The sequence below is a fragment of the Scomber scombrus genome, chromosome 22 (genome assembly GCF_963691925.1).
Source record: "Scomber scombrus chromosome 22, fScoSco1.1, whole genome shotgun sequence".
Lineage (NCBI taxonomy): Eukaryota > Metazoa > Chordata > Actinopteri > Scombriformes > Scombridae > Scomber > Scomber scombrus.
Window position 1 is genome coordinate 1,646,822 of NC_084991.1, and position 27,551 is coordinate 1,674,372.

The 27,551-nt window shown below is 39.2% G+C and overlaps 1 protein-coding gene across 1 annotated transcript in view; it reads left to right on the plus strand.

Annotated features, from left to right (window-relative positions):
* LOC134004795 (xylosyl- and glucuronyltransferase LARGE1-like) overlaps window positions 1-27,551 on the plus strand; it is a 110,175-nt gene that overhangs the window by 35,848 nt on the left and 46,776 nt on the right. The window contains exons 3-4 of the mRNA XM_062444190.1: window positions 3,163-3,349; window positions 23,394-23,692. Coding sequence (XP_062300174.1) covers window positions 3,244-3,349; window positions 23,394-23,692 — 405 coding nt within the window. The 5' untranslated portion in view covers window positions 3,163-3,243. The remainder of the gene's footprint in view (window positions 1-3,162; window positions 3,350-23,393; window positions 23,693-27,551) is intronic.

Sequence of the window (27,551 nt, forward strand, 5' to 3'; positions counted from 1 at the left end):
TTGATGAAGACCATGCAATTGAAAGCCTGGAAAATTCTAGTTAGGGCACCTTTGATTTCAGATAGTTTTGCCACAGTACTGTTAATGTTGTTAAAAATCTGCCTGTGTCCTTGTGTTGTTGCCCTGCTTTTTTAAAGCAGTGGGTGCTACTGTCAGTGAAGCTCAATACTGATAACAATCATGGACAAAATGATATGATACTATGAAAAATGTGAAAAAAGTGAACCAGCCAGGCAGTCTGAGCTCCTGCTGCCTTTTCCATCTGCATCCCTGCATGACTAGATCTGCTTACTGTGTGGTCTGACACCTTACTTGGATATGGTAATAAATGTCTTCAGCGAAGCATTTGCAATGTAAATCACGGTATCCAGTGGAGAGCTAATATCACACAGGGGTCAAAGGCTAAAGAGCCACTTAAATGAGTCATAGACAGGGTATCAAAGCTGTGGTTGTCATACTTGAGAGACTTGTTTAATCTCTTCTAGCCTCATTTAACCCTGTCTCAGTCTGTGTTCTTCACATTGGCCTCGCCACAAATATAAAACACCCAGAGATTGAGTAAGTGCTGGGAAGAGTGCTAGAAATCCGCCTCCCTCTATACTGCAGTTTACTGGGTGACACTATGATAATTGGCATCCTGGCTTGTGTATGTGCCAGCTTCCACAGTGCCAGCCAGAGGTATTATGTTTCATCCCTGGGCAGTCTCTGGTGAAGATTAAAAATCGACTGAGGTCAACCGGGTAATTGGACAAATGTGGTTGTAACGGAAAGAGGATTTCCACTAATATCATATAATGAGACTTCTATACTCTCTGCCCCGCATCACGCTGGAAATTGACAAAATTAGTGTAGGTCATCAAAGTCAGATTAGTATGTGACTGCCTGATTTATGCAACATTTAAGAGCTGAGCGCATCTTCAAAGTTGGTTGGCAGGTTTAAAAAAGGTTAAACTCTTTCAGTCTCGAAATTATTATTGTAACTATCACACTATAGAATGCACATCCAATATGTGCTTCACAATTTCCATACTAAATTAAATGGGTCAGTGACAAATAAGGGTTGTCAAGATGAGCAATTCCATAATATGTTAAAACTAGTTTTAAAAGCATCATCAGGTTTGTTCAAATGTACATTTAGTATTTTTGTTGGTTTTATGTCATTTGAAATGACATTTGCACCATTTTTTTTACCGAAAGTAAGACTGAATGCTCCTGAAAATGTCAAATGGTGTAACCACAAAAGAATGATTCATATTAAATATTTTATCACTTACAGTGTATTTAAGTGGACTACTAATAATTACTTCATTTAAAAAAAAAAAATGTAAGTGTTTCCTGATCTCCATGATTCCCCAGAGTAAATGTAATATTTAGAACAATTGTATTCCATTACCTTTATTTAATATAAAAAATTATAATGTAAGATCATGCCAAACTAGTTGATATAGTGTTTTATTGAGAATTTAGTATTTTTATGGTTACACCACTTAGACATTTTTGCCATAATCCTCTAATATATTCTCTCAAAATGGATTAAAAGCAGACATTTTATTCTCAGTCCACAAAAGAAAAAATGTGTTCAGGTGTAGCGAATCATGGATATTATAAGATATTAAAAGCTTTCGTAATCAGGGGCACCACCTTCGGAAGAAGGAAATATTTGATTGGTTGTTTGATTAACCAATAAATCAATAAATCATAATATTTAATAAATCAATACATTTCAAAAATCAGTCAAATATCTAAAGTTCATGTCTCTATGGTTCAATAGATCACCTGTATCACTTCTAAGAATAGACACACACAATTGATTGAGTTTTATGGATTTTATTAACTACACACTACTAATAAATGATGTATAAATAAAGGTAATGATGAGTTTTCAATACAATATGAATTCAACAGATGGTTACTCGATATATATAGCGACATGAATGAAAGATGATGGTGAAGATAAGGTAATAATAAGATAAGGTGACTAAGGTAAGAATGTGTGAGGTGAAGAAAATAAAAGATGACCAAAAGCAAAACCTGAAACAACGCAAAGCCAAGTTAAGTCAAGCAAAGCCGGTTTCAGATGGGTGCAGCTGGGTTTTGTCCTGGGGAGGGCTCGTGTGTCAGCCAATCAGATGACAATAATGACAGTTCTTCAAATACCCATTTATCTGTGATCGCTGTAATAACTGTTACAATGGAGGTTTCTTTAGGTAATTAATACTGATATAAGTAATTGGTATTGTTTAAACCTTACTATTTACTAAGACGTTCTTGTTCAAGTTTTTAACATTCATTTTCTCACTTTCATGCTCTGTGTGGTTTCAGGAGACACAGAGGGGGAAGTCAGGAATGTGCAGTGTCTTTTAATTAATGACGGCGGTCTGTGTGACTCTGATTTGATGGAAGAAGTCTCTCCGATAAGTTATGACGTCCAAAGGAAGCACCAAAATCTGTCTTTCGTTACTTTTATGTAGTTCTCGTCACTTTTGGTTGCTCCATGGAATGTTAAGGGACCTTTGTTTGTCCAAGAGAGAGACCATTTCAGTCTCTATATCAAACCTGGTCCAGTTTACTCATCCCAGGGTCTGGTCTGACCAGATGATGTTCTGAGCCGTACTGATGCTGTGTCCGCTACACAAGTTATTCATACGATTATTTTCACATTTTAACCCCTTTAAATTTGACTAAACCACATGGACACAAAAAAACCTCACTGACCTATGTACAAATTATTCAAATGTCACCAATTATGGTATACAATATGTCCTCCAAATTTGGTGAAAATATAGTGATGCTTCACTTTTTTTGAATTTAATATTTAACAATATTTTCCTTTCTTCGTTACGTTGCCATCTAGTGTCCTTGCATAGAATAGACTCAGAACTACTGCAGTAAGACCTGTAGAAAAAAAAGTGTACAAACTAAGTACACTTGATTCAAAACTGCACTGGCTGCATGGATTTATCATTGTCTTATTAAAGCTAGAATGAATCATAATTAAGTCCTGTAGAATTTTAAGTACGGCTCACAGATTTATGGGTCTCTGTTGTTCATAGCAACAACTGAATCAGTGTGCTCAGCTGTAATTGTGTCTATACAGGATGTAAAATGTCTGCCTCCCCTCTAACCCAGATTTCCTTTCTCTCTCTCTCTATTCTCTTCCAGTGCCATGAATCAGCCTGGACAACAGCTGCTACCCACATAGAGGTCACTTTACCTCTCTTTCCATTTGCTTCGGTCCAGAGGATGCTTGGAATGTGTCGCGGACGCAGGAAGTTCCTGGCGGCCTCCCTCGCCCTGCTCTTCATCCCGGCACTCACCTGGCTTTACCTGTCAGTCGGCGGCTTTCAAGGTAAGCAGTTAGGATTTAATAACTGCAGCTGACAAAATGATGCATTGACATATGTGTCGACCACAACGGTGAACACAACAGCTATGTGTGCGGCTTTTTAATGCTTGCCAAAGGTCTGTTCTGTGTCCTTTCTGTGCACCACACAGAGATCTCTGACACACACACACACACACAGATCAGACCTGGTTCTGTGTAATATAACAGAGCAGAGAGATGATCTGGATTTGAATTATTCAGTCACTTGCCTTTAAAACCTGTCTTTCTTCTTTTATTTGTCATGTAACTGTTGGAATCACAGGTCTTGGATCATTTTTTTCAAAACCTGAGCTCATACGGTGTGCCAGGTGTTTGTGCATATGCATGGAAATTGGAGCCTGACACACCAGAATGGTGATTGGTTCCTTGGCTTGAGGCATTCCCAAGCGCTTGGTTTCTCCCATATGATGTCAGGCTATCGATTTAAGGAGCCAAACCAACCTGCTGATGCCTTGTTCTCTTGATTACTCAAATCAGACGCATTTGTCGTTAGTGCTTTGTTTGCAAGATGTTTAATTTCCCTTATTGAAGCTGTGATTAGTTACATCATCTAAATTTTCCCATTTTCCTCTGTAACAGTGGCAGATGGACTGTATTCATATAGAGCATTTGACACCGAGTAGGCCAAAGCACTTAAAAACTAACTGCAACAACTACAGTATAAACCTTCACTTTGAGAACCGTAACTATCCACACAAAATGACTCGAGGTCTACCCATGTTCACTTGTGACATAACAGCAGTGGAAGTATGGAAATGCAATGTACAACAATAACCTGAAAGTGGACATAGTATGCTTTTTGTGACGATAATGTGATGATGCAAACTTGATAGTTTTTATAAAAGTACAGGGCAGGCAATTAAGACTAGAAAACATCAAATCATAAAACAGTTAAACCAACAAAGGTCACAAACCATGAACTAGAGATACAATATAGAATTAAAAAAAAGCATGAAAAATACAGTCAGTAAAACTATAAGAAGGCCTTTTCTTACAAGTGAGTTTTAAGAAGAGATTTAAAAGATGAAACTGAGATACTCAGGCAGCAAGTTCCATAACTGAGGGGCCTGGACATAGAAGGCCCCAGTCCTCCTTGGTAAGAAGACTGGTAGAAGGAACAACCAGAAGACTCTTTTCGCATTCTCTTCTGCTGCATTGCTTTCCTTCTCGTCCTCATGGTTTGTACTGATGGTCCTGGTGTAGCGGCAACTGTCTGTCGGGCAACTGAGTAAAGGGGAACCTGTGGAGGAAGCACCAGGACCATCAGTAGCTGCTGTGTTCAGCTGCACTGATAGAACCCTAACCCTCAGCTGACAGGATGTACCACTCTGTTTGAAAATACTTTCTTTTTGTTGGTATATATCCGCAGTTGGCAACCAGCATATTAGGTACATTACTACCACCTTCTGCTCCAGGGTGAGATTAGAGATTAAATCCTACTCAAAAATCCTGTCTGTCTAATATACTCTACTGCTCCACCCACTTGGCAGTTTCATTAAAATTTTAATGCTGAACTCCTGAACTCTCTTTCTTGATCATACTTAGTACAACCTGTGATTGAATGCGTAAAAGTCTCATCAGACAAGTGGAAAAAGATATGTGCATATCTGTATCGGCATTGGCAATCAGCCAAAATAAGTTGGAAAATATCAGCAAAATATCCAAAATCGTGCATCTCTAATGTTGGATGTTAAACATAATCAAAGTTCAAAAACTTGAGATAAACATATGTGGAAATGCTCTCTCCAAGTCAAAAGTCAGGGCTTCAACCTGCCCTGTGAACGCTATGATTGCTGAAATCGGCTCTTCATATTCCTATAATGGCCATTCTTTTCATAGCCTTGGTTGCTAAGGTTGTTGCTAAGGTTTGCCCATGTGTTGTTTGCATTGTCTACTCTCGAGATGGTAAATGGACTCTACTTATATAGTGCGTTTCTAGTCCTTCAACCACCCAAAGTGCTTTTACACTACATGTCACATTCACCCATTCACACACAGCAATCGGGAGCAATTTGGGGTTAAGTATTTTGTCCAAGGACACATCGACATGTGGATTGGAGGAGCTGGGAATCAAACAGATGATCTTCTGATTAGTGGACGACCCACTCTACCTCCAGAGTTGATGTTTTTTGAACTGTAAAAAGGTCCGTTTCCACTGCAGGAACTTCTGGGTAATTTTACAGGGCTGTGACCGTTGGTATGTCTCCATAGCAGGAACCGCTCCTGAAGGACAATCTCCCAGAACTTTTATGGGGGCAAAACGAGTCCCTGCCTCAGGGTTTGTACTCTGTGCGGCCCCAAATATTCCTGGGTGGGGCTTGAGGTTTACTTGGTGCTGATTGGGTATACTCAAAATGGGATGTGATGTCAACAGAAAACGGTAAAATAAGCGCTATTTTTAAAACCCAACAGAATAACGCAATGATAGAAACTGTTGCAGAATGATTAGGTCACCTCCAGAGTCCAGTGGGTCCTATCAAGGTCCTACTCTGCTATGGAGACATAACAGCTGAGAGGACCGAGTGAGAGGACGTTTCTGTAAAGTTCTCCTTAATTTTGTTTGGAACTTCCTTACTGGAAACAAGACTAATCATGCAAAGCAATTTTAGTAAAGCCCGAGAATATATAAAAATAGAAAGGTGCACAATGTGGCCCCTTTAACAATACAGGGACAAAACATAAAATGAGAACCACATTGAGCATGATCGGAGACTTTTCCACATAGCTACCTTAACCTTGAATGATTTCATAACTCATTTCCATTTCATCAAATATAACCCATGTCACACATCCGTTCTTGAATATATTGAGCCTTTATGGATGTTACATTACACAGTCATATTAGCAGATAAATCCAGCTGAGTCACATGTATCAACATGTATTTGACATTGAAACATTTGACTTGATGTGTTTGAACACACTACTAATATCAAGTAGATTCTAATAACAGCTGTTCTCCACCACTCAGAAATATTACTTTGCTCAAACTCTGAAATTAAAAAAGATTAGACTACAAGAATGAATAAATAAGTTTGACCATTGGAATTACAGTATGTACAATGAACAGAAATAGACTGTGTCTTTATATCAAACAGGCAAAATTGCATATACTTACCCACAAGTCTGAAGAAACAAATTTCCTGTAGACAAAGTCACCCTTCCCTCCCTTTTTCTTCTGGAGGTGGTATATTAATGAGTTACTGAGGCCTGTCCAAAGTTGATTACTTCCTCCAGACAATATAGTCCAGGAGTTCTTGGAGCCATTTTAATGACTTTGACTCACAGGATTGAAATACTGCAGTAGTGCCATTATTAATTATGATTAAATTGACAATTTTGACTCGGGGTCACAGTCACTGGAGACTGTATATGTGAATATGCTCCAGTAAAGCAATAGTCACCAAGGTCTGCAAAGTAATTATTAGATTTGGCAGAAAATTGCTGGCGGTGGGGGAGTAGTTGTTGGGAGTATGATAAGTTGTGAAAGGACCTGGCTGCAGGGAGTGTCAGCTGTAGGTGAGGCCTGAATGTGTGAGACGGGAACAATGTGCTTCCACTGGCTCAGACTCTCCCTTTCACACATCGTCCTCCATCCTCCCACTCGCTCTACATCTCTCGCTCTTTCTCTTCTTTCTCTCTCTCTCTCTCCATCACGACCTCTTTTCCTTGCTCTTTCTCCATCTTGACTGTTGTGTTTTTTCCTCCACTGTGTTTATCTGTCTGACAGAGTGAGAGAGATGGCGAGTCCCCGGGGTCCTTAGTGCTTTGTCTGGATGAGCTGCCACATAAAGCAAACCTGCAGAGAGAATGAGGTCTTACTGATGGAAAATACACGATAGGGCTATAAGTATGTGGCCATCGCAGTCCATATACTTTGGTGCACTTTAGTCTTGAGCTGTTTTTCATGGTTTAGTCTTGGGCTGGGTATCAGACCTGAAACCTTTTTGTTACTAACTGATCACTGTAGCTAATGATGGCTTCTGTAGCATTTTATCAAACCCGAAATCCTTTTAATCCCTTATCGAATATATTTGTAATGAACTTAATATTCAATATCTAAGAAAATGAGAGGAGGAGCAGAAGATATAACGTGATTAAATATATCCCACTGACTATGTAACCAGGCAACTGCAATGACCAATACAAGCTTTTTGGTTTAAAATTTGAAAAGGTGGACATCTTTATGCACACCTGTCTGTACTACAACACAACGTGCAAATGGACTAGGTGAAGATGACTATAAATCAATGGGCTTGGTGATTAATAAATACTCTCTCAGCCAGCCACATCACTGCTCGTATAGCTTTGAACAGCTGAGCCAATCACAGTAAGACATGATATTGACAGTTCAGCTACTTTTGTTAAAAAGAAAGTTGGAAAAGAAGCTGACGAGCTGCTAACCTGACATCTCGTCGTAACCAACCAGCCTGATGTGTGTAGAGGTGTGTGGTTATAGATGGTTTAATGAAGGTAAACATGGCCACACGTAACGGCACTGCGCTTTGACACTTATCAACATATCAGTCCTGCTGCCTTCAGATTTAATGAACTGAGAGAAGCTTTTCATACAGTATAAAACAGCTGTGGACAACAGATACTGTAATATTCATATATGTCAGAGCCCATGCTTATCTGTAGCTATACATATTTAAGCAAAAGCTAGCATTAAAAGTCTAGTCAGATTTGTAATCTTGTTTGCGTATTTTTTGATCAGATATCAGTCAAATTCAAGTGACCTATCACTATTGAAATATTTCAGATCATACCCATCCCTCCTTTGGACTCTGCCTTATAGTTCCAGTGAAGGGTAATCTTAATGCTGCAGCATACAGGGATACAGAGAACAGTATGTGTCTAACTTGCTGCAGCTGTTTTGGGTGAAGTCTTCTCTTTCTCATTAATGCTTTTCTAGCTAAATGGAAACAAATCCCTGAAACCAAAAGAGTGGAGGTTGATACAGCAGCAGAATATTGCAGTACATATGAGCATGACGTTTAAGTGTTCTTTCACTTTGTTTATGTGTCCACATACTTTTGGTCATGTGTTTTATATAAATTCTGCTAAAGACTTGTCACAGTTGGAGAATGCATAATAAGCATCTTCTCACACTCTCAACATGTTGAATTATGTGAGCTAAATAGTTTATTATAGGGCTGTATTTGTATTCTGAAGGTGTTTTCACACCTGCCATGTTTAATTCAGATGAATAGCAGTGGAGTTCCTCACTCAGGTCAGTGAGACTGTTGTAATCAAACTGTGCTGCAGACAAACAAACTAATGATGTGAATCACAGTCACAACATTCAGTGTTGTTGATGATGTGACTGTCTGACAGTCAGATAAAAATCATTCAGCAAGAGCAAATATGGAGAAATGAGGTTGTCATGTCCACAGGTCTGACTTCATTTATAAACATTAATATATTCATGAATATTTGTTTGGAATCTTTGAATTCTCAGTATGTACTGTTCTAGGGTCAATCAGTGCAGAATTAAAGTCAGGAAACTGAATCCATGAAGCTACACATGAGTGTATGCATGGCTGGATCTACCATACGGGCAATTTAGGCAAGAGCCCAGGGGCCCTCGAGCAGAAAGGAGCCCTCAATGAGGAGAGGAAAAAAAGTCTGGTATGTCCAAAACAGAATATGGAGTTAAAAGGTTTCCACCCGACAGTGATGTTATCCACTCAGAATAAAATAATAGTTGTTTCCAAGAAAGTTCAGTCTCATGATTGACTGTTTTATTAACCAATCATCACAGATGGGCTGGGAACTGATAATTGGTTAGCAGGCCACACTGCACTGTGGGTAGTTTGTATCACTGAGTGTGTGGGGAAAATGATCATCCAATATGGGAAGTGCAAGTGGTAACCAAAAGCCCAGCAGATTAGTCACCTTTCTGACAAGGAAGAAATGAAGAAGGTTGGAACAAAATAAATTGTGGGGAGAGGGTTTGGGTGTATGAGTTTCAGTGCCCGAGGACCCTGGGGGCATGGGGGTACATATCCAACCTTGGATGTATAGCCACCAACATTTTTTCTGATCTCAACATTTTAACTCTGTTTTCTGCAAAAAAAAAGTCTGTTATTATGATAAAGAATTAAAGCGGGGACATGTGAGAAACCTGGCCTGATGTTTTGGTATCCCTCAACAAGCTGTATCATGCACTGTTGACTAGCTGCAGCCTGACAGCAGTAGTAGTGGAGTCTATTATGAGTGGAGAATCTGAAGTGATTAATATTTATTAGGGATGTCCGATATTATCGGCCCTCCGATATTATTGGCCAATATTTACTTAAAAATGTAATATCGGGAAAAATCGGTATCAGGTTTTTATAACCGATATTTGTTCTGTAGGCTTCAGCATTTCCGAGCCTGCATGAACACAGCATGGGACGTTTACCGGTGCGCGCTTGATGAAGTATAACAACAACACGCTAGACTCGTGGGTCTCTAACCGTGGCTAAAAAGTTTATAGCGTCCACCGTCATGTACACAAACACACAAACAGAAACGAGGTTTACCTCCTCGTTGTCATTTTCTCTGTTATGCTTTCGGCGAGTCGCCTCTGTGACGTCACTGTCAGAGTCCTGTGGAAACAACAGCTGAGAGGACCAAGTGAGAGGACGTTCCTATAAAAGGTCCCGCCTCCAGAAACGGGGCTTATGTCTGTGGTTTGGAAATATTTCCAAGTGTTCCCTACGGATAGTAAATTACTGCAAAGCAGCATAATAAATATGGCAGTGCCATATTGGCACTTTTTTCCTTAACTTAAATTGAAGTTGTTCTGTTATTTTGCACAGACAGTGTTTACATTTGGAAAACCATGTTGCATTTATGTAGCATCCGGTGGGACCTCACAATAAAATTAGGCATAATGTGTTAATTCAAAAATAGGAAATACGTTATGTTGTTACCTAATAGTTTCGGAAATTAAGAGTTGGACAATATCGGAATATCGGATATCGGCAGAAAAGTCAATATCGAGCATCCCTAATATTTATAGTTCAAACGTTTCAAACATCACACTCGACAAATTAACATCATGTAATATTATATTAAAATTTCAGGTGTTTGGTGTTATTAGCTCATTTGTGGTCGCTGCTCAGACAAGTCAGTTAATTAAACAACTGTATTACTGTTACAAGAGAGGGCTGTTCCAATTCGATTTACTTCCTATAGTCAATGTTTGTTTTTTTAAAGGATGACACTTTGCAGGATTCAGTGAAGCCAGGATAAAAACTGAAAAATAATCCCAAACCTGTAACACATAATTAGACTCTAGTGTGCTCACCAAATAGTTGAATCTCTACTTCCGATACTTTTCTGGCTGCTTCCGAGAGTTTGTCGTCTGCAAGGAATTTCCAGAACATGTCAGTGCACACAAATTTGCAGCTCTGCTTTTACACTCTCCACATCTAGATGATTTCTCTCGTTTCTCCATGCTGAGGTCATCGTTCTGTATGTGCATCGCTACATGGGATGGAGGAAGTAGGCACTGACCTTCCTTGGATACACATGTGGGACATTTGCTTTGGGAAGCAGTTTCAGATATAGCTCCTCACTGTGGCAACCTTCCATTTCTGCAGAGCTGGGAATACTTTCACCATGCCATACAGAGTCCATCCATATCAGTGTCTCTCATGCTGCAGACCTGGACTGCATCACTGTATTCTCAGTAAGACACAGCAGTTGTGAGGCCAGGCTTTGACACTTTGCTGTGAAAGCTGTTCTCAAAGAAATCATACCTTTCACTCATATCTCGTCTCTTTTATAGAAGACAATCAAATCTACCTCACATATCTTTGCCATATCAGAGGTTAGCTGCTTGAGTTTATTGTTCACAGCTAAGCCAAAATAAATTGCCCTTTAGTCTTCTCTCAAATTTCCCTTTTCAGTTCAGTCATTACCGTAACCACAGAGGTTATGTTAAATGATTTGGTGTCAAGTGCTTCAATGCAGTCTAAGAACACCTTTAGAATGTGACTGAGGAAGAGAAACTTCAATGCCGGCCTCTCCAAAGCATTTCCACAAAATCTTAGAGCATTCAATCTCACTTAATCTCTGAAAGTAGCTAGTCAGGTGTTGCCAATACTTCAGGTTTCTGTCAATGGATGCTAGCAGAGATAACCACCTTGTCACAACGCGCCTCCACTACCACACTTACACATACCATAAGATAAATTATAAAATAGGGATGATCTTAACATGAGGACAAAAGAGCGTAAGGCTTAAGGCTGTGCTGGTAGACGGACAGCAATTAAAAACCAGACTGTCCAACCTCAAAAACTGGGTGGATGGCCACTCTAGATGTAAGTCCATGTTGAGGTCAAGGAAATGTTGTAGCATCTCTGCTTGCTGCTCTTTTTCTAAGTGACACATTTTCGCTTTTACTGTTGCATTTCTACTCGTACTATTTAGTAATCTACTAATTATAATGTAGCAGATTAATAGTGTTATATGCCAATCCCTGTTTCAAGTGTATCTCTCCCCCTCAACAAAGGCTAAAGTTGGTGTGATTTATCAGAATAGCCACTATTTGGCATTTTAAAAAAAAAGATATTAGTCTACACTACAGTATTGCAGTTGTGTTTACCAAAGCAGAATACAAATGGCCTCTTCCCTTAGGCTGTTACATCTCCAAAAAGCATAAATCCCCTTGCTTCACCCTGACACACATGCCAAAAAAAGCAGTTTTTCATCTTCACCCTCAAATTTCATAAATGTTTAAGCTGTGTTGTGAAAGCCTTTTTTTACCAGCTCAGGGCTAAATCCAAAATAAAGTCTCGAAATTCTCAAATGAGAAAAAGGTTATCCATGCTTCCATCAGTTCATGTCAGGATTATTATTGGGGTTGTTGCAGCGGGGCAATTTTTACACTGGTTGAAGTTCTCCCAGAACACCACCAAATACTGGTGTTGCCAACTTTTAAACGTTTTCCCTTGGGTTACAGTGAACTAATGCTTTGACACTGGGAATTTTGGCTTTACACTCAATTTTTAAAATTCTGTATAGTCTTTAGACATTGCTATGCCTCTTAATGACCACTTCGGGGCAGAGAGTCTAACAAGCAATGCATTAGTGAATGAAGAAGCCAATGAATGAATAAATGAGCATTACCTTGAGCCTCTGTTGTGCATCGTAGAAAACAAATCACAGTTGGCCCCAGAAAACCAGATTAGTGAATCCCATATTTCATTCAAATTGGCAGTAATGGGGATCTGGAAAATGCACAATTTATTTAAAAATTTCTTAATGAAATGAGCCGACCCGGTTTTTCCCCAAAGCCCAATATGCAAATATTGTGTCATCCCCATTAATCGTATTGCCTGTTCATTACTTCATTACTTTGACCTTCCTGCCGAAGTTCTTTAAGTTCCCTTTGAGGCATCGTTGAACCTTGTGAATCCAGCTTCCGCAAATGGACAACAGTCTTTCATATTCATAAGAAAAGAGATGCCAACTCCCTGGATCCCGTTTTGAGGATAACGTTTCCTGTCGTAGCTTTGAAATGGAAATGAATGTCCCTGTGTCTTCAGCTTGGGTTAGGCCTTTACACAGACCTCCCACAAGAGAAATACATCCTAAAACAATCGAACAAATGATGCGTCTGAGAGGTTTGTGTTGTTCCTGGAGCCACTTACTTGGCTCATTGACTCAGCAATCTTCTCTCATACAGAACACCCTATGGGGAAAACACACCTCGACTCCTTGAAGCCCCAGTGGTAACCTTCAAAACCTATGTCAACAAGCCAAGGATCCACATGGCTGTAATGTGATATATGCCTGTTTGTTTAAGAATCTGTGTGTGTGTGGTTGGTGATTTGGCAGCTGGTGGTGTCAGTGTCATATGGGCATGAGAATCTTTGGTTCTGAGCTGGTGATACTTCAACATAAGCCTGGAATTACCTTCTTAGACATAATAAAAACTAAGAAGATGAAGCTAAAATAGATAAGAGACGATTGATTTAGTGTATTTGGTGTTGGTATTATATAGCACATTAGACAGTATCATTAACAAAATACTATTCACGTGACTAAGTTTTATTGCTCCTATTTTAGTCACTTTCTAATTTCATCTCTTGTCCCAGTTCTCCCATAATTTAATCACCATCTTTGAAGGTGCAGCACACTCTACAGCACTGTAAATTGAGTCATACAGAACATGACAGTTTCAGGTCTCCGTAACTTGATTTAGCTCTGCATCAACAGGCTCGGAGAAGATGTACGGCTCTCTGCCTCACTGTGAGGCTTTGCCCTCCAATAGAAGTGTCGGATGTGGAGTGGGTTAGAGGGAAATCATGCCCATTATTATGGAATGGCACTTGGTATCCTGTATGCATCATCGCCGCCATAAACATTTGTTAATTAAAAAAGCATGAGAGGTGCTACACTTCAGCTGTAAAGGACTGTGTTGAGTACATCGAGCATTAGGATTGCATTTTTGATGCTCATGATCGTAGAAAGCATTTTGTAGATTTTCTTCACTTCCTGTTTGTCTTTTTTTTTGCCACCTTTTGCTGCATTCATGCCATATAGCTGTTACTGTCATGTACAGCTCGTGTTGACATCCAAGTTATGACAGGGTAACTCTGACGTTATATGGAATATGAGTGAACCTGATAAAGGCAAACAAATGATGCCTGAGGAAAAGAAGAAAAAAAAAGAGATTTGGTCCATACATAGGAAACTGCCATGTAAATAAAATAAAAAATATAATACATTTTCAGGTAAATTTCATTAAAACTACAAAACTATTAAAAATACAAAACAAAAGGCAACATTGTCCTGACCCGAGGCTTCAAGAATGACACACTAGACTAATATATCTACATTCTACATTTATGAACACAGAGCAGTATTTGTTCATTTCACCAATTTAGTTGCAGTTTGATTTTAATTTAGAAGATAGAAAACACAAGATGGTGTTCAGAATTTTACATCTTTTCCTTCTATCAGTTTTGAAAACACAACAGCTCTCAGGAGTTTGCTTAATGTTGCTGTTAATTGTCTTTTCAATCTGTTGCCCAAAGCATATCATCTTAGCGTGTAACAGTAAGTGAAAGATGTTTTATTATAGTTACAGAACGTGTTAAACTAACCACAGGGCTGCAATATTGTTACAGTATTAATTGATGTTTTAGTTGCAGTCTGAACTAAGATCCACAGCTGTAAGCATAGCAAAGACAAACTGCAAGAAGATGAAGAAGCCACCTATTGTAGTGTGCTTTCTTTTCAACCACTATTCAAAGTTCAACAGCAGAAAACACTTTCTTTTGCACTTTATTGGTCTTTAAACATGTGGAAGATGCATCAAAGCAACCTGGTATCAGATCCTATTCAGTGGAATACAGATCAGATCATTTACAATCTAAATAAACACCATGCTAAGTTTAAAAACTGTGGTGATGCAGAATTTTGCACCCCTGATGATAATTTGTGACATGCTCAGTTAATGTCCTTAATGGTATCTTTACTGCTGATGATCAGTGAGTTTAAAAGTTTATGATCATTATCCTGCTGCATTGTACAGACATCTTATAGCTGAAAACCTAACCCTAACCTCATTTTAAATCCAGTGTGATAGAGTAGATCCAAAACAATGAATGCACCGTATGATTTCTCAAGAGCAAAAGATAATTGCTGCTGTAAATGTATTGAGATGGAGAATTCTGGTCTCAGCAGGTCTTAGCTGACTAAATATATTTACTCAGGAGGTGACTAGTCTTATTGACTGAAAGCTCCACTTCATAAGTTATTTACATTCCCCTCATGAATATTCAGGCTGTTGGTGCCTAAAGCAAAACAAAACATTTTGTTTTTCCCAATAATGGGGGCATTTGTATTTTTGTAAACTTTGCTATGCAACTGTAGAAAAGCACAATCAAATGTACACCCCAATGTGTCACAGCAGGATGGTGTTCATCAAAAAGTGAGCTTTCAAACTGGATATTACAGTTTTGTTTGTTTGTTTTTTAATTCCAATAATCTTTTTTAAAATGATTATTCTGGTTTAAATCAATGTCATCTCGAGGTACAACTGCAGGTTCTTACTAAATTATACTTACTTGTAACACCCATTACTTTTGAGAAAAGTTTTTACCACTAGTGGTGCGATGGACCAGTGTGTCTATCCCCTCTTTGTTTTATTAAGTACTGTACTAACATATGCACAAGTCTGCATAATTTGATGGTTGTAACTGCAAACTGCAAAGGGCAGTAATGCAAATGTGACTTATATGAAAAAGCCATACAATAAATGGTTGGTGGTGGTGTGCCAAGAAACAGGAAAGCACTAGCAAAGTGTAAGGCAAAGACTTCTAGCTAGGAAAGATATGCATTCAACAGATTGAGACTTACCCTGTTAGAAAGGAAATAACAGGCTTAAAGTATGAATTCCCAGCTATTTTACCAACTGGGGTATTCCTCAGGGCTCAAGATTAGGTCCTTTCATTTTCTGAATCCACCAAGCGGTTGTGTGTCAATAACTCAAATGATTCATTCCACCTATATGCAGATGACACTATAGTATAGACACATGCTTAATACAATTAATAGTACAAATGATTAGTAGATCAGTAGACCAATCACTGTGTTAGCACTACTGAGCTGTGAACACTTTTGAAGTAGGTGGAAAAGGTGACACATTGAAATTCTAGTTGGTTGGAGTTGGTTGGATTAGACATAAGTGGACATAACAAGATTTTATCATCTCATCAATAAACCACTAAGCTTAAAATACTGGTTTAAACACAACTGGGCAAAATACATCAATTATGAAGGAATATTTCCAATGCATCTGCAGTCATATCCACACAATTCACATATTGTACACAGTGGTGGTACAGTAAAGTAAGTACATATTGATTGATTGTATACATGATGTATTCTGTCATGATATAATACAGCATAAATGAATAATGTTGGGTGGGTATTTGACCTGTTAGCAGCTGTCATACAGAACAGCATCCATCTAACCATCCAACAACATTCAAGGTCACTGACCCAGACAGTTCATCACTTTTTATTACTGTGCCGCGGTGAGTCTCTGCATGATACCATCCAGATCATACCATCACTGTCAATGCCAAGATTAGGCAGCTGACACAATCCATCTGTCCCGACACACACATACATCCATGTCGGGTACACACACTCACACCGCACTGTGCTTTAGAAAGACTGCTATAAACACGACATTTTATTTCCTGCTTTTTTTTCTGGAAACCTTGTTGTATATTATGAGATCTGGGTACATGGTGACATCACTAAAAAGAAGTCTGACAGGTCAAGAAACACAAGCAGACACATTTATTTGGAAGAAAAAACCAACGCATTATTTAACTGTCCATTATCAACATTCATCACAGTTGACAGACCAGTTAGGGTTAGGGTCAGGACCTCAGCACTCTATACATTACTCTATGGTCATATACTGTTTCCAATGCAAACATCATATGACTAAATTACAGAATATCTACTGATGTAACATATGAGGCTAAGGTGAACTCTGATCTTCCATACTAGCCATAGTTTTGGTGCATTAACTTTCAGTGATTTACATAATCAGTGCCCCCTTGAAAATTTCAAAATGGAAACCCTTCCTTCCAAATTGACGTAGAAGAATGGAATTTAGTAGGCATATCATGTCATGTTAAGATGCACAAAAAGCCTCTTGGAGCCATATGCTAGCTCCAACAGGAAGTTGGCCATATTTAATTAACTTTACAATTTTGTAGCATTTTTTTACATTTGCAGGCCTTGTATTTTAACAAACTCCTCCTACATTTTAAACCCAACCATTTCCAAATTCACTCAGTGTCTTTTTAAGATATGTGCAATGAAAAGTTATTAAAATCTAAAGTCTGCATTGAACGGTCTCACCGTGGTGCCACGCCGAACTTACTGATATTTTGCCATTAAGCAGGAAGTTGCTGTAACTTTAACAGACATGTCCATGATTGATAAGAGTCCTGGTCTGAACACATCTATGCTTCAATATTGTCTCTTAGTTATAGTGCCACCTACTGGAAACGGGAAGTCAGCCCTAATGTCACAAACATTATCCGATTTTATTTGAAATTTACATGGTGTGTTCTCCACGTCATACACTACAACATAACGTAGGATTAGTGGTTGTTCTCTAGCGCCACATAGTGGACGCAGGAAGTGTAATATAATCCTTTTTTGCAATGTCCGATAACAGCCTTTGACTGAAGATGTCTTAGAGCCCTTACGTGGGATTGTGAGGGATCGATCATCGCTGCTTACAACTTTAATCTGGATGAATCGATGGATTGTTTACAGCCTGTCTGATTGTCTGACTGCTGTTTTTTACCCTGTTGGACGTGGTTGTAGTGATGCTGCTCCATTCCCAGAATCGACATTATATTAATGAGTGCAATGTTATTATTCCCCATAGAGAGGATGGCCAAAACGATGAGTAGGAAAGTGTAAAAGACTTCTGGCATCAGATAAACCTTTTAAAAACATTAGTCTGTTACTCAAAATGGATTTCCTGGATTTTATTTCTCACCAGAACCTTAAACTACACTATTCCACCAGCGCAGCCCCTTGAGCTATTCTTCACTCTTTGAAATTGCGCTTACTTTGGGATTGGTCCGACCCCATGCTGTCTGACCTTCAAACATTCTCAAACACTTGTGGTCAGAGTCTTCCTGGTTGATATTTTTTCCCTTCTTTGTCAGCGTTTGCAGTCTGTGTATATATGTCAGCTTGTAATAGATAATGAAGAAATTATAGCGTGATATCATTATATCTATATATCGTATAATATAATCGGCAATGCACCTTCACTGCTTTTAAAAATGGAGAATGCACTATTTGATCCTCTGTTAGATATGATTGATTTGTGTTGTTTAGTGCACTGTGGGAGTTATTTTGTAATGCAGAACTGTAATTCACTTACATTCTTTTGACATGCTAGATTTTTCATTTAATTCTGTGGATATGAAAGCCGACAGTAAAAGAGCGTGAATAGATTATCACATTTTTATAAAATACTGAGTCCTCTCCATTCATTTATTCGTTTCTCTATCAAAGGATGTTTCCTTTTTTCAGTGGTGATCTGTTAAGGGTTAAGATTGGGTTAGTGTTTGGGTTAACAGGGAAGATTATTACTCGATTGCAATTCACTCTGTCCTCCTTATCCGAGAGATTAGACAAAATGGCGTCTGGCTGGTGGAGTTCTGCGGAGGTGTTTCAAGCTGTCTGCCAGGTGAACAGATGCCATCTCATGATGGATGTGATGCCACCATCCAGCAGATATCCCTCAGAGCAGGAGGGGGGCTTTACAGCTGATGACAATTAAATCTGACATACATGAATGCACTGGGAGTTGCATCCAAACAGTCATGAATCACTCAGCAACTGCTACAAGTCTGTCCCTGTCAGCTGGCTAAGAGGTCAGCTGATTATCCTGAGAGCTAAGAGAGGCACATGAGCTTTTTTAATGATCATAAGAAGCACAGCCACTCTGTCTGTTATTTTGTGCATTTATTCTCCTACTAAAGTCCCATTCTTCCAGTATTTAGCTTGAGTCTTTTTCTCGAAAGTTTATTATTTTAGATGCTTTGTTGAATCAGGTTTTTACATTGAAGAAGCAAATACCATGCATAGCATAGAATGTCTTTAAAAGTGTTACTTTCCATCCTCTGGCATGTGATGAATACATACAACATGTGGAAAGCTGTTAAAAAGCCACAGCTGCATGCAGAATTGTATCCTGCATGGTTATTATCTAATGCATCATTCACAGTTATTACCCTTTATTACTTTACCATGCCATGCATTCTCATGTAATACCCAGGGGTGGAATTATTTGCACTATGGCTCACATGGTAAATTCAGTATAATGTATTGAGTGTATTTCCACAGCATTAACTCCATCAGTACAACATCAGTCATGTGAAACTCACCACTCTACTGCTCTCGCTTCCACTCCTTAACACAATACTACTAGTTCCTGACAGTCCCTTCTTTCAGTTTTTTGTCACAGAGTTTAAACTGCTGTCAGTTAAACTGAATACTCGCTGTATATGTGTCAGTGACAATAAGGGTTGGCAAGATGAGAAATTCAAAAATCAGTTAAAACTAGTTTTAAAAGCAGCATCAGGTTTGTTCAAATGTACATTTAGTATTTTTGTTGGTTTTATATCATTTGAAATGATATTTGCACCATTTTTTACCGAAAGTAAGACTGAATGCTCCTGAAAATGTCAAATGGTGTAACCACAAAAGAATGATACATATTGTATATTTTATAACCTACAGTGTATTTAAGTGGACTTATACTAATAATGACTTCATTTAAAAATTAAAAAAAATGTTTCCTGATCTCCATGATTCCCCAGATGAAATGTAATATTTAGACAAATTGTATTCTATTACCTTTATTTAATATAAAAGTTATAATGTAAGATCATGCCAAACTAGTTGATATGGTGTTTTATTGACAATTTACTGTTTTTAAGCAAGTTGAATTATTTGGTACAAAGTTTTTATGGTTACACCACTTAGACATTTTTGCCATAATCCTCTAATATATTCTCTCAAAATGGATTAAAAGCAGAAATTTGATGCTGGGTCCACAAAAAAAGAATGTGTGCAAGTTATTCATACGTTTATTTTCACATTTTAACCCCTTTACATTTGACTAAAACACATGGACAAACAACCTCATTGACCCCTTATGTTTCAAATTCAAAGCATACCAGGAAATAGAAGAGTCAGTTTAATGTGAAACATTTGTACAGGGAGTATTGAGTATCACTGACTTCACATTAACAGTCCAAAACATTCAATCCAATCCAGAACATGGCGAAGTAAAACTGGATTTAACTGAAATGAATTTACTGAAAGAGAACAGTAAGAGAACAGTATTTCTGAGCAGAGTGGTGAGTACAAAATGTTGTTGCTGGACTGATGGAATTAGTGCTGTGGAAATGTACATTGTAATGAATTCATGCAGAGAACAAGTGGTGAGGTTGCATTAACAGCACATTAGAATGTGTACACATAGAGACAGGGAGGCCTTTGACTACATTATTGTAAAATATGCTCATAAAACAAGGGGAATTAGAAATAAAAACCCTTTTCCAATATATACTTTAAAAAGAATAAAATAAAAGCATGCTTCTCTGCAGCAGAGGCATAAAGGACTCTTGTGTGTTATAATATATAATTATATTTAATTTATGGGATTCATAATACATAATTTATGGTAATCTAATGTTTTCGTTCTTTTCTTCAGGCAATGTGTCCAATATACTTAGCAACATAAATCCTTGACTGTAAAACTGTGGATGTGAACTGCTATTAACACTGAGTAATTCCAATCAGTAGGTTCCTTTCATACCATTCAGGGTCAAAGTTGATTCATTTTTACATCTGAGAGCTGTAAAACATTATACACATTTATTTTAGCCTGACTTTTCCTAATGTGACCCACAGTTTACAAAAATGGAAATAACATGTTTTTTGGGTTTTTTTTTTTAATTGTACAGCTGATACACATTTTATATTTGCAAATATACACATTTGACCTGTGTTTATTAAAATAATTTAAAAATCAGCTTTAACACTTTCATGCATGAATTCGGATAACCTCAGCCAGGATTTATTTCCCCCCCAAGTGTTTTTATGTCTCTTTAAGCATGAAAAATATTTGTTTGGTCAAATTACATTACATTATAATAACATAAATCAACTGATTTATAACCAAAAATACCACTATGCGTGAAAGGGTTAAAGAATGTTGTTGTATTCATCACATTCTATAAAAAGTTCTCCTGGACCATAAAATAGTAATTATGAATGTATTTTAATCAAACAGAAGGATTAATCAAACACTTATTAATAACTGATGGGGAATTAATGAAAGTGAATGGGTGTAGAGACTAATTATGAGTCAGAATATTATGCACAGTATGGAAGGGTTAAGAGTTGAGTAAAGCTTTAAATGCAAGTCACTGTCAGTATTACTCTATTTATAGATTTGGATCCTTTTACCGCTGACATAAAGCACATCTTCATGTTGGGTTAGGGGTTAGGGGTTAGGGGTTAGGGGTACATTTTCTACAGTTTAAATGTACAACATGTAAGCTGAGCATTTACATGAGTGTAAAAACAGAGAAGCTGCTGGTGGATTTCTCCTCCATGTAAGTTGCAGTGCATTCTACCCAGCTGACAAACATTTAATTCGAGGGCTTTGCCGAGGCTTTTGTTTGCATGTAGATGATGAGCTTCATGACAAACACCTAAAACCCAAATGAATTGGCTTGGCCGCATAAAAGACCAGGTGCATCTGCTGCCTTGAAAATGCCATATGCAATCTCTGAGCAGCACAAACAAATGGTCATTGAGTCCAGTAAAGTGGGATTAGGGCCCAGCAAATCCACTCTGCAAATTAACTACAGCTTGGATGAAATGGAGTCCAGAAGGTGCTTTGGTTCTCTGGGAGAGGGCTTAGCTGCCCTGCATGGTTGAAAGGCCCCCTGTATATATACTGGCTGCTGTCATATCTTATGGCTTCAGGGGACAGTCGATCTGAAGGAAAACAAAATAAATTGCTACTAAAAGAACACGCTTTGTTAGACAACAAACCCAATGAGAAGTTTTATAACATTACATTTAAATATACATATGTTGGAGATCATTGGCTTTTTCTCTGGAGGCCTGGATGTTTATTTGACAGCATATGTCAAACGGGGGGAGGGGTCCAGGATTCTCCCAGTTGGATGAAAGCAACTGGTTGTTGACTAAGATGACAGATGGTATCATACTGGAAAGCTATCCATTTCCCAACACGGATCAATACATGTAGTTTGAGCTATAACGCCTCTGCTTTCCTTGTCCTTCTGTAATGTGTGGAGTTCTCCAGAGCTGTCAGTTTCCTCCCTCCCCAGTGAGATTCACAATGTTAGAATCCATTGTATTCTTTAATGATCTTCAACCGAGGCGTCTCGCTCTCCTTCGGGAGCTGAGCTTGAGAGAGAGAGAGCGAGAGAGAGAGAGAGAGAGAGAGAGAGAGAGAGAGAGAGAGAGAGAGAGAGAGAGAGAGAGAGAGAGAGAGAGAGAGAGAGAGAGAGAGAGAGAGAGAGAGAGAGAGAGAGAGAGAGAGAGAGAGAGAGAGAGAGAGAGAGAGAGAGAGAGAGAGAGAGAGAGAGAGAGAGAGAGAGAGAGAGAGAGAGAGAGAGAGAGAGAGAGAGATTCATCCCTCTGTCTCTCTTCAGGACTCCAGGCTGCTTGTTCATATTTGAAGCAGTCAGAGAGGAGGAGAGGAAATTGCTGCTGACTTGGATTAGATGTGCAGAGCGTGAGCTGCCCTGCTAATAGTACAGACTATATGGTACGAAAGATATCTGTGCGTCATCACTTTGATCTAACTCCTTAATATAACACCCTTATTCTCTTGTAGATTCTCATTGTGTTTCTCTGTGTAGCCCTGTAATGCCAGGTGAATCACATTTGATACATGAGTTTTGAATCACTAAATATTTAGTAGCTTATTTAATGGTAAATTAAATTACTTAAAAAGTAAAGAAACAGCTGTTGGAGTTGTGTGTTTGTCTTTTGTCTAGATATTCATGGACTTTTCATCCAGTCTCACCATGAAGTTGACGTCTTTGGTTCACAGTGAATTATTTTAACAGTTATTAAATACATGAACATGATATTTATTACTGACATTCATTTTCCCTTCAGGGTGAAGAATAACTTAAGTGATCCCTGAACTTTTCATGTAGCACCAAAATGTCAATGTGTCTAATGCTTTACTTTATGAGCACATAGCTGGGAAGCTGGAAGCCTCAGCTGTATGTTGCTTAGTGATAATGGACAAATGTTAACATACTGTGGAATAAAATATATAATAATGATAAATTCTACATCATTTAAGCTAAGTAATGTACCAATACAGCTGAGTGTACTGAACAGTGTGTGAGTTTGAAATGACATTCTTCCCTCTCATTCTATCCCCCCCCGCAGTGAAGCCCCTCCCCCTGTCTCCATTGGAAACCCAGTCATCCACGCCGGTGGGTGGAGCCGGCGAGCGCCAGGCGTTGGAGCTGCGGGTGCGGGCGGTGGAGGAGGAGAACCGGGCGCTGCGCCGCGAGCTCAGCCGGCCACCCAGGAGCCCGTCAGCACGCCTTCCAAGCGGCGGTCACCATGGCAACCAAAGCCGAACTCATTCAGAGGAGGGCACCGGCGACAATGAGGGCCAGAAAGCTGCTGCGGTGGGAAACAGCTCAGACTGTGTGCAGCAGCCGGTGGTGGATAAGTGTGAGGTGAGACATGATCAGTGTATATTTGTCACGGCAGCTTTAAAATAATAAAAAAAAAGTGTTATGTTGAAACTACAAAATGTTCCATCAGTATCTCGCCACTCACCATTTTTTGTGCAGTAATGTAATATGAAGGTTGTTTCCAGGAACCAGAGTGCCATTAGCACATTGTGAGACCATATAATAGCTTGGCTTTAGGCTTCTATTAGCCTAATCCTCCAGCAGTGATGCTGTTGGTTTGCTGTTGGGAAATGGCTCACTGTCAGAAGGCGGGATAATGTGAAAGCTTTAAACACGGCCATGCTGTGATCCTCACTCTGATAGTACCCTCACTGCACCACAGCACATCACCTTTTAGCTCAGTGGGAGTTTGACTGGATAACTGGAATAGCCTATACTTACTGCTAGCCAGATGTCTTGGTAGAGATTCAAGATATTGGCTCAATAGTGTGAAGTGGGCTCAGTGCAGTACACAGTCCAATGCACATTTACATTAAACGTGGGAGACTGATCATTTGATTGATAAAGTCTGGGGCTTAGCTATATCCCAACTAATACTGGACTAGACTATACTAAAACTGATATCAATATTAGAGAGTTTAAAAATCTGTTATCAGCTAATATTCTTCCTTTTTTTAACCACTTATCACTTACATTCCTAAAAGTAATAATCTATTTTCTTAAGCATCCCTAAATTAGGTTGAAAGTGATGGCCTATTTAACCTGCTGTCAACCAATCCCATGAAAAGATCCAAATCAACAATAAACTGATCTAGGGTCAGGTAGTATATTGATCAGCACTAACCTATCACTTGGCTGCTGGAACTTATCAGAGTGGTGTTGCTGGAGTTGACAGTCCCCTGGGAAGACAGGATGGAAGAGGCACAAAAGAGGAAGCAAGCCAAATATGTATCTCTAGTAGCAGAGTATCAGAAGCAGGGGTGGAAGGACTGCTGTGAACCCGTTGAAGTGGGCTGCAGGGGCTTCGCAGGGCCATCTCTACACCGGGTCCTGGGACTCTTAGGGAATCTGCAGGCTGCAGGCTCTGTATTAAAAGGGGTGATTAGTGGTGAAGTGAGCTACCTGGACACAATTCAGGGCCTGATCACCCCTAGCCGGGTCGTCCAGGTGAGGATGATGTGTCCAGGTTGCATCGCAAGTTGTATCACATGACAGAGTCAGTGAATTACCCTGATAACAGTAAAAATATACTGTGTTTGAATAAAAACATATATGACATTACATTTTAGATAAAGCTGTGCCACCATGTGAAGTCAGTGGAGTGTAGACTCCTAACTACAGTTTGTATTAGGAGAAAGACAGAGAAGAAGAGAACAGATTTGTTAAATGACTGCAAGCACATATCAAATATTTACTAAAATGTATTAACATGCAGCCTAGATTATAACAGGAGGAAACAACATCATGTAGTAAACTGTTTCTATCCTTCTGCAGCTCAGACTAAGAATGCATGAAGAATAACAGGAGGTTCAGAGTGATGTTCCTCTTTCAGTCAGACACACACTTTGTGCTTTCTGGCTGGCAGGTGTGTGATTTGTGTGTAATGCTCTGAAAAAGGATATGCCCTCAGATGGTTTCTTATCACCACCTTCTACTTTCCTCCTACATCAGCTGTCACTCACACGCCGTTTCTTGGCTATAGCCAAGTGCTGTTCAAAAGCCAGCTGACTGCAGGGAAAGCAGAGCTGCTTCAGGGTCAGAAGAGGGAAAGTCTAGAGAGAGAGGCCTGACTGTAGCACCCTTCCAGTAGTGCTTCAGCGTGACCCCTGCTCATTTGGAGGGTTAGCCCAGCTGCCCCGGCCCCTGCAGGGAGATTACTGTGGAAGCTCTGAGAAGGGGGAAAAAATGCACATGGAGTTTTGACATGTCAAGCTGGCATCGGGGAGATATATTTGGAGCTAAAATTGGAGTCATAACCCAAGGCTGTGAGGGAAAAGTCCAACATAATGTAGTCAAATAATGTTAAAAATCAGCCAAAGGCACTGCATTCCTCTTCAGCCGCTACTCTCATTCTGCAGCTATACATGGTGAAGTGTTTTATTCAAAAGGGAGAGAGACAATCTTATTACCTACTGCTCAACACCACATTACAACCGGGTGACACAATGAGCAGAAGGCACGCCGGTTAAAAAGAAGAAACCATCAAGTGATGTAGAACTAGAAAAAAATTCAATTTCAGCATGTCAGAGAGTGGGTCCCAGAGTTCAGTTGTTCTCTCTACATACAGTAGTGACCAAAATGATTAGCCTCCCTTATGAAATTAGACAAAACTCTTGATTTCTCCATGGAAATGGCCATTAACAACACGTGTTTGTTATTGTGGAAACAAATACACTACAAAGACAAAAGTTGACAAGTTTGATTAGGATATTTTATTGATACAATGAGTTGAAACAAAAAAGGGCAAAAATGAGAAATCCAAAATGATTATCCCCCTGGCCATTAATAGTCAATAGTGTACCCTTTCTGAGCCACAACTGACAACAACCTCTTAGAGTAGTTCTTGACTAGGTTGGCACAGGTCTCCTGAGGGATTTTGGCCCATTCTTCCATTGCAAATTGTTCCAGCTGTTCCAAATTGCGTGGTTTCCGAGCATGGACATTCACTTTGAGCACCCGCCACAGATTCTCAATAGGATTGAGGTCTGGGCTCTGTGCGGGCCACTCCAGGACCTTGGTTTTGGTATCCTTCAGGAACTGTTGGACCAATTTCAATGTGTGCTTCAGGTCATTGTCTTGTTGGAAGACCCAGCGACGACCTAAGGATAGACTACGAGCAGATTTCTGCATATTATCCCTCAAAATGTCAACATCATTTTCTTTTTTCATGATGCCATGCTTTGATGTGCGGCTCTTTGAGTAAAGGGGTTCTTCTTGGACGATGGCCCTGAAGCCCTCACAACTGTGCTCCTTGAAATATCAACACCAAAAGAGGCCAGGTCAGCAACAATCATCTTGGCAGATATCCGGGGATTCTTGCTGACATCTCTGACAATTTTCCTCTAGAGTTCTTGAAATCTTGAGCTTACGACCACGCCCAGGTTTGTTTCTTACAGAATTTGTCTCCTTGTACTTGGCAATGATGCAACGTACAGCGGTTCTAGACCCCTTATCATCAGCCTCCACTATCTTCTTTCTGAACTCAAGACTGATTTCCTTTGTCTTTGGAATGGTGAGTAAAAGTAGTCCCTCTCAATAATGTGTGTGTCCTGTTCCTTGGAGTCCTTTTATGCTGATTGAATGTTCAGGTGTTGTTAGGAAGCCAATTGACTGCACAGGTGTGGTTTGAAAGCTGATTGGTTAATTAGGTGTGTTTTTGAAGGCAAGAATTCACATGGGGGGAAATATTATTGACCACCCCATCATGGGGGCTAATATTTTTGAAATCCCAATTTTTCTCTATAATTGATATAAAGCAAGCCTACAATGTTATTTTATATTCCAAAATGTACCAAAAGCTACTAAAAAACACTGGTGAATGTTTGATTATATCGAGTTTTATCAATACTGCAAACATTGGGAAGAATTTTAGGAAAATGTTCCATAATTCCTGGGGGGCTAATCATTTTGGTTACAATTGTATGTTATTGACCATCAGTCATGTTGGCTGTTATAACAGTTTATGCTTCAATGTTGGGCCGCAAAGTGACTCTGCTCAACACATCATTACATTGGATTGCATGGGCAGCCAAACAAGGACTTACCACATTTTTCATATTAAAGGCTCTGTCTCACCATCAAGGATGGAGTGTTTACACATTTATAACAAAAAACCTGCATCACAAACTGGAGGATTAGAGTTTGAAAGATGAGTGCAGGCAAGGTCTGTGAAATGACACTA